The sequence below is a fragment of the Triticum dicoccoides genome, chromosome 2A (genome assembly GCF_002162155.2).
Source record: "Triticum dicoccoides isolate Atlit2015 ecotype Zavitan chromosome 2A, WEW_v2.0, whole genome shotgun sequence".
NCBI classification, from domain to species: domain Eukaryota; kingdom Viridiplantae; phylum Streptophyta; class Magnoliopsida; order Poales; family Poaceae; genus Triticum; species Triticum dicoccoides.
In genome coordinates, this window is record NC_041382.1 from 565,039,310 (window position 1) to 565,044,714 (window position 5,405).

Sequence of the window (5,405 nt, forward strand, 5' to 3'; positions counted from 1 at the left end):
TTTTTTATTGTTTCACTAGCAATGTGCCTGTGCGTTGCAACGGATCTAAGTAGAATAGTACTTGTTCACAAACTTGAAAGAAAACACTCTTGTTTTTATATACATATGCCACTAAAAATATATTATGTTTCACTTAAAATATATTTCTCAGACTGTTTTGATGAGGTGAGGGAGGGATGTGGTTGCTTTCAAGATAATAAGGGGTTTTCTGCACATTGGAGCAGAGAAGTGGTCTTTTTTTGTGAAAAAACTTTCAATCTATTCATCTTCAATCATGTCAGTACAATGAACACCAGAAATAATAAAAATTACATCCAGATTCATAGAACATCTAGCGACGACTACAAGCACTGAAGCGAGACGAAGGTGCGCCGCCGTCATCGCCCCTCCCTCGCCGGAGTTGGGCAAAACTTGTTGTAGTAGACAGTAGGGAAGTCGTCATGCTAAGGCCCCGTAGGACCAGCGCAGCAGCACAGCGACCACCGCCGATGAAGAGTAGCGTAGATCAGAATGATCCAACCTGAAAACACATGAACGTAGACGGACTACGGCCAGATCCGAACAAATCCACCAAGGATAGATCCGCCGGAGACACATCTCCACACGCCCACCGACGATGCTAGACACACCATCGGGACGGGGGCTAGGCGGGGAGAACCTTATTCTATCTTCAGGGAGCCGTCGTCGTCTCGTCTTCCTGAGCAGGACACAAACCCTAACAAAATACGAAAAAACAACTGAAAACAGAGCCCTCTCGTCGACAAGGGCCGAGATCCACCGCGCCGCCATGGCCCTAAGGCCACGGGAGAGGAGGCGGATCGACGGCGGCGCCGGCGGGAGGTAGGGGAACCCTAGACTTTTCTTGGGGAAGAGGCTGTGTTCGGGTCCCAAGTACAGCAGAGAAGTGGTCTATTGTTGCAAAAATGCCATAACTTACCTCACAGCTGTTAGATGCAGATATAATGGTCAGAAATGACGTATGACAGACACATCATCATCACCAACTGGATCTTTTATAGAAGTAGAGAAATCTATGATCTGAAGCATTGTCCTTATAATTTTTGTCAAGTTTGAATAAAGTTACATGTCATTTGAAAAAGAAAATGCAAACACACAAGCAAGCGAGTGAACACGATGGCAACGAACGCTAGCTACGAGTCGACTGATAGCACTACACGCAACCAATTTTCTTTTCCAGAAAACGTCAGAGACACAAACAGCAGTGCACGTACGCCGCAAACCCCAACGCTGCCAAGTAGTTGTACGCAGCAGTGGCACACGCTTCCTAGCGCCCTACACGTCCATCTCTTTCACTTTCACGGTCTCCTTGACAGCGTCCTCCTCCACCCGCTGCTTGGCCTCTCAAGCCTCAATGCAGCTCCACGGTCGCCGCGTCCGGCCTGGTACGTTTGTACTGGTGCCGGCTAGCGAACACCAAGAACACCGCGAAGTTGGCCAGCCCGAGCACCGCCAGCATCCAGTAGAAGAGGTCCAGCCTCCCGTCGTCCAGGTGGCCACGTATCCACGCGCCCCGCGTGACGGCGTCGACGGCGAGCACGAGGAGGCTGCTCAGGAAGAACCCCATGGCCAGCGTCGCCAGGAACAGGCCCGTGCTCATGGACTTCATCCGCTCGGGCGCCTCCCGGATGAAGAACTCCAGCTGCCCCACGTACGCGAACGCCTCGCCGGCGCCCACCAGGAAGAACTGCGGCACCAGCCAGAGCGCGCTCACAGCGACGCCGCCGCTGCCATTGGAGGCGTCCCTGCGTTTCTTCTCGACGAGTGCGGAGACGGCCATGCCGAGCGTGGCGAGGACGAGCCCCGCGGCCACGCGCTGGAGGGAGGTCAGGCCCTGCGGCCGCCGCGTGAGCCGGGCCGCCAGAGGGACCAGGAGGCGCTCGTTGAGCGCGGTGAAGAGCAGGACGGAGAGGAAGAGGAAGACGGAGAGCGAGCCCGCCGGGACGACGAAGTGGCTGCCGGCCCGGCGGTCCATCTGCTCGGCCTGCTGGATGGAGAAGGTGGTCATCTGGGAATAGATGGTCCAGAAGAGTATGCACGTGGACCACATGGGGAGAAGCTTCACCACCATCTTCACCTCCTCCACCTCCGTCACCGTCACCGCCGTCGCCGGATCGGCCTCCGCGATGGCCGCTTTGTCCAGACACCTGTTCATACAGAGAAAGAGAACGGTCCACATTTTGTCACCGCGAACTTGCGTATATCCTAGCCAGATAGCATGTGCAATAATGCAGATCATTCCACCACGCAACTCGACCTATGGCTCCTTTTGTCCACGATCTGCAAGACATGGACAGTGTGCATGCATTGCACCATGCCGGCAGTGCTCTAGAAATGCCTCGGAAATTGGCCACCGAAATGTCACCAAATAGGCAAGCACAGCACGCACTAGTGGTGCCGTTCGTTTGGAGGTGGATTTGCATGGCATGTTGGCCTAGCTCCTTCGGTGTCCATCTCCAAGTGCCTAGCTGCAAGCAAAAGTTCTGCATGGCTTTGTTGCGTTTGTGTAGCACATGATCCTGACTTTCGGACGCCATTCGTCCAAGATGTGATATCACGCCGAATCATCACCCTCATCCGACCGATCTGACACGTCGTAAAGTAGTTAACTGGTTTTGGCTTTTGGACAAAGGGCGTGTCACGCTAAGATGCGTTGTGTCTCCACGTAGGTAGTTCTGCATGGTTGCTTAAAAATTGCTTCAAAAAAAAGTTCACCTAAAAGATGCACTAGTTTCGATTCTTGGATTGGTTCCTGGTACGTACAGTATATGCCATGTTGGTTCCCTTTTTTTCAGCCAAGGGTTTACATGTATTTTAAAGGGTAGATTCACCCATTTTATTTTGTATGTAGTTTATAATGAAATCTTCACAAAGATTTATATATAGAAACGGAGGGAGTGTCGGCAATAGCTTCTCTTGCTTGTTCATTAATTTTAGTTGTTTTTCTTTTTTTGAGAATTAAGTTACTTCCTCAGCCACTTACCGGATGAAAAGCACACACTTTTTTCTATTTCTGATTTTATTAGACGCCTTTCATGAATAGCTACGTGCATCAAACCCTCTGTCACATTTCATCCAGTAGAATCCAAAACCAGAGCATGTCTCATGCATAAGTGTAGTACGTGACTACGTGAATCTGGTGATAGAAGTTCAAGAAAACCAAATGTCTCGTCCTAGTTAGCGCAAAGGGACACAACCAAGCCAAATGAAAGGAGTAGTGGTCTACGAACCAAGATGTAATTTTTTCTGTTTCTACTGTTCTTTGTACTATAACAGTTGATGAATAAATCAGAAATTTTTGAAAGCCTCTATTATCAGTTGACAGAAAAAGGGATTCACCCGTCATTTTTTATGTGGACCGTCCGATCTTCATCCAACCGTCCAAAATAGATCTAATATTGTTCATACTCTTCCTTCCTTCTCTCTTCTTCCTTCCGCATGCCCCTCATCTTGCCCCGCCCCAACCGCCCGCCTCCACCACCCTCGGCCAGCAGGCGCTTCCACGCACCGGCTCGCCACCCCGCCCTCCCCTCAATCTCCACCCACCGTTGTTGCCGGCCGCCGCTCTGGCCATCCCTCTAAGCCCCTCACGGCGAACAACTCCGATGAACCCCCTCTACCCCGCACCTCTAAGATAGATAGTGGGGCTAGGTTGCTTCTTCTCCGGCGTCCGCCCTTCCATCTCTCTCGCCCGGGAAGAAGAAAGAAAAGTGACTGAAGCCAACAAAAATTTCAGGCACCTGAAGTTTAGCAAAACCCAAAGTTTTCTCAAAAAAAGAAAAAAAAAAGAGATGAGTAATACCTAAGCCTGTCCGTGTGTGACACCTTGGCCTCGCGGAAGCCGTGGAGCTCGCTAGCATCAGCCGGGCACGGCAGCCTCCGGTTCCGCCACGCGCCCCACAGCACGCGGCCGATCACTGCGAGCGGGCTTCCCTGCGGCCTGCGGTACCGGTACCTCGACGCGCCGGCGGCAAACACCGCCACCGCAGCGGCCATCGCGGCGGCCGCCACGCCGTACCCCCAGGCGCGGCCGAGGTTGTCCTGCACGTACACCAGCACGGTGACCGCGAAGAGCGAGCCGAGGCTGATGCAGAAGTAGAAGCGGTTGAAGAAGTAGAGCATGGCCCGCTCCTCCCGCGGGTCGCGCCCGTCGAACTGGTCCGTCCCGAACCCGGACACGTTCGCCTTCAGCCCGCCCGCGCCGGCCGCGATCGTGTACAGCGCCGCGTACAGCATCCCGAGCTGCCCGCCGCTCGCCGGCACGCACCCGGCCGCACGGCGCCGGGCCTCGTAGCCTGCCGCCGCGGCGCACCGTGGGGGCCGCATCCCTGGCACCGCCGTGCTTGCCGCCAGCAGGCTCACGCCCTGAAATAATCGATGGAGCAGTAGTGCAATATCAGACGCGCGCGCCCACGTACGTACATACATGTGCAATAATGGCGGCTATGTTGGTGTGCTGCTTACGACGGCGGTGATGGTTGCCGAGACGGCGATGGTGCGGTAGCGGCCGAACTTGGCGTCGGCGACGAAGCCGCCGAGGAGGGCGAGGAGGTTGAGCGTGCCCATGAAGTTGGTGACGATGTTGGCCGACTTGGCGCTGGAGAGGTGCATGTCGCCGGTGAGGTACGTCACCAGGTTCATCGAGATGCCCATCACGCACACCCGCTCCGCTAGCTCCGTGACTGAGACGGCAAAAACCACATAGCGATGAGCAAAAACATTGCATCACCTGCAACTTCGGCGGGATCGATCACTGCTCCCTGACTCTGTGTACTACTGCACGTACACCGGTACACGACTAGCATATATACGTACCTAGGATGAGGCCGGCTCCGAACCATCCGCCGACGCGGGACTTGTCCACCGGCCTGCCCTTGAAATCCACCACCAGACCTTCGCAGCCGCCATTGTCGCCGAAGCCGCCGGTAGAAACCTGCGCACGCCCACGTACCGTTACAATAACATCGAGACCAACCCGATCACTACACCGCGATGCACAAACAGCAGCAAAATCGTCATGTAGCAGTGTTATTCTGACTCGAGAGTGCCGTACCATGTTGCTTCTTGCGATCAGGCGAGGACGAGGAGCCAATGGAACCGAGAACGGAGAGTGGCGCCGCTGTGCCGTGAGGTTGGAGGCAGGGGATTTTATAGCAGGAGGAAGAGGGGTGTTGTGGGAGATTTCCATGCATTTCTCTTTTTCTTCTTCTTCTAGTTTTAGCTCCTTTTGATCTACTTTACTCGCGTTTTCCGATGGGCAAGCCAAAGTACCTTCGAAGATCCTACTCCCCTATTACCTGGCACTTAGGGTTGCTGCCTTTCATAAATAACGGTGTTTAATCACTTCCTTGGAGGCGTGTCCTCCACATCTGATCGGATCGGATGAT

The 5,405-nt window shown here is 53.9% G+C and overlaps 1 protein-coding gene across 1 annotated transcript; it reads right to left on the reverse strand.

The window, feature by feature from the left end:
• Positions 1-1,034: 1,034 nt before the first annotated feature.
• On the reverse strand, positions 1,035-5,178 carry LOC119355408 (protein NRT1/ PTR FAMILY 6.4-like). The gene is made up of 5 exons (XM_037622211.1): positions 5,072-5,178; positions 4,834-4,951; positions 4,483-4,700; positions 3,821-4,383; positions 1,035-2,165 (listed from the first exon to the last, which is right to left on the reverse strand). The coding sequence occupies exons 1-5, from the start codon at positions 5,072-5,074 to the stop codon at positions 1,370-1,372; spliced, it is 1,698 nt and encodes a 565-aa protein (XP_037478108.1). The 5' UTR covers positions 5,075-5,178; the 3' UTR covers positions 1,035-1,369.
• Positions 5,179-5,405: the final 227 nt, after the last annotated feature.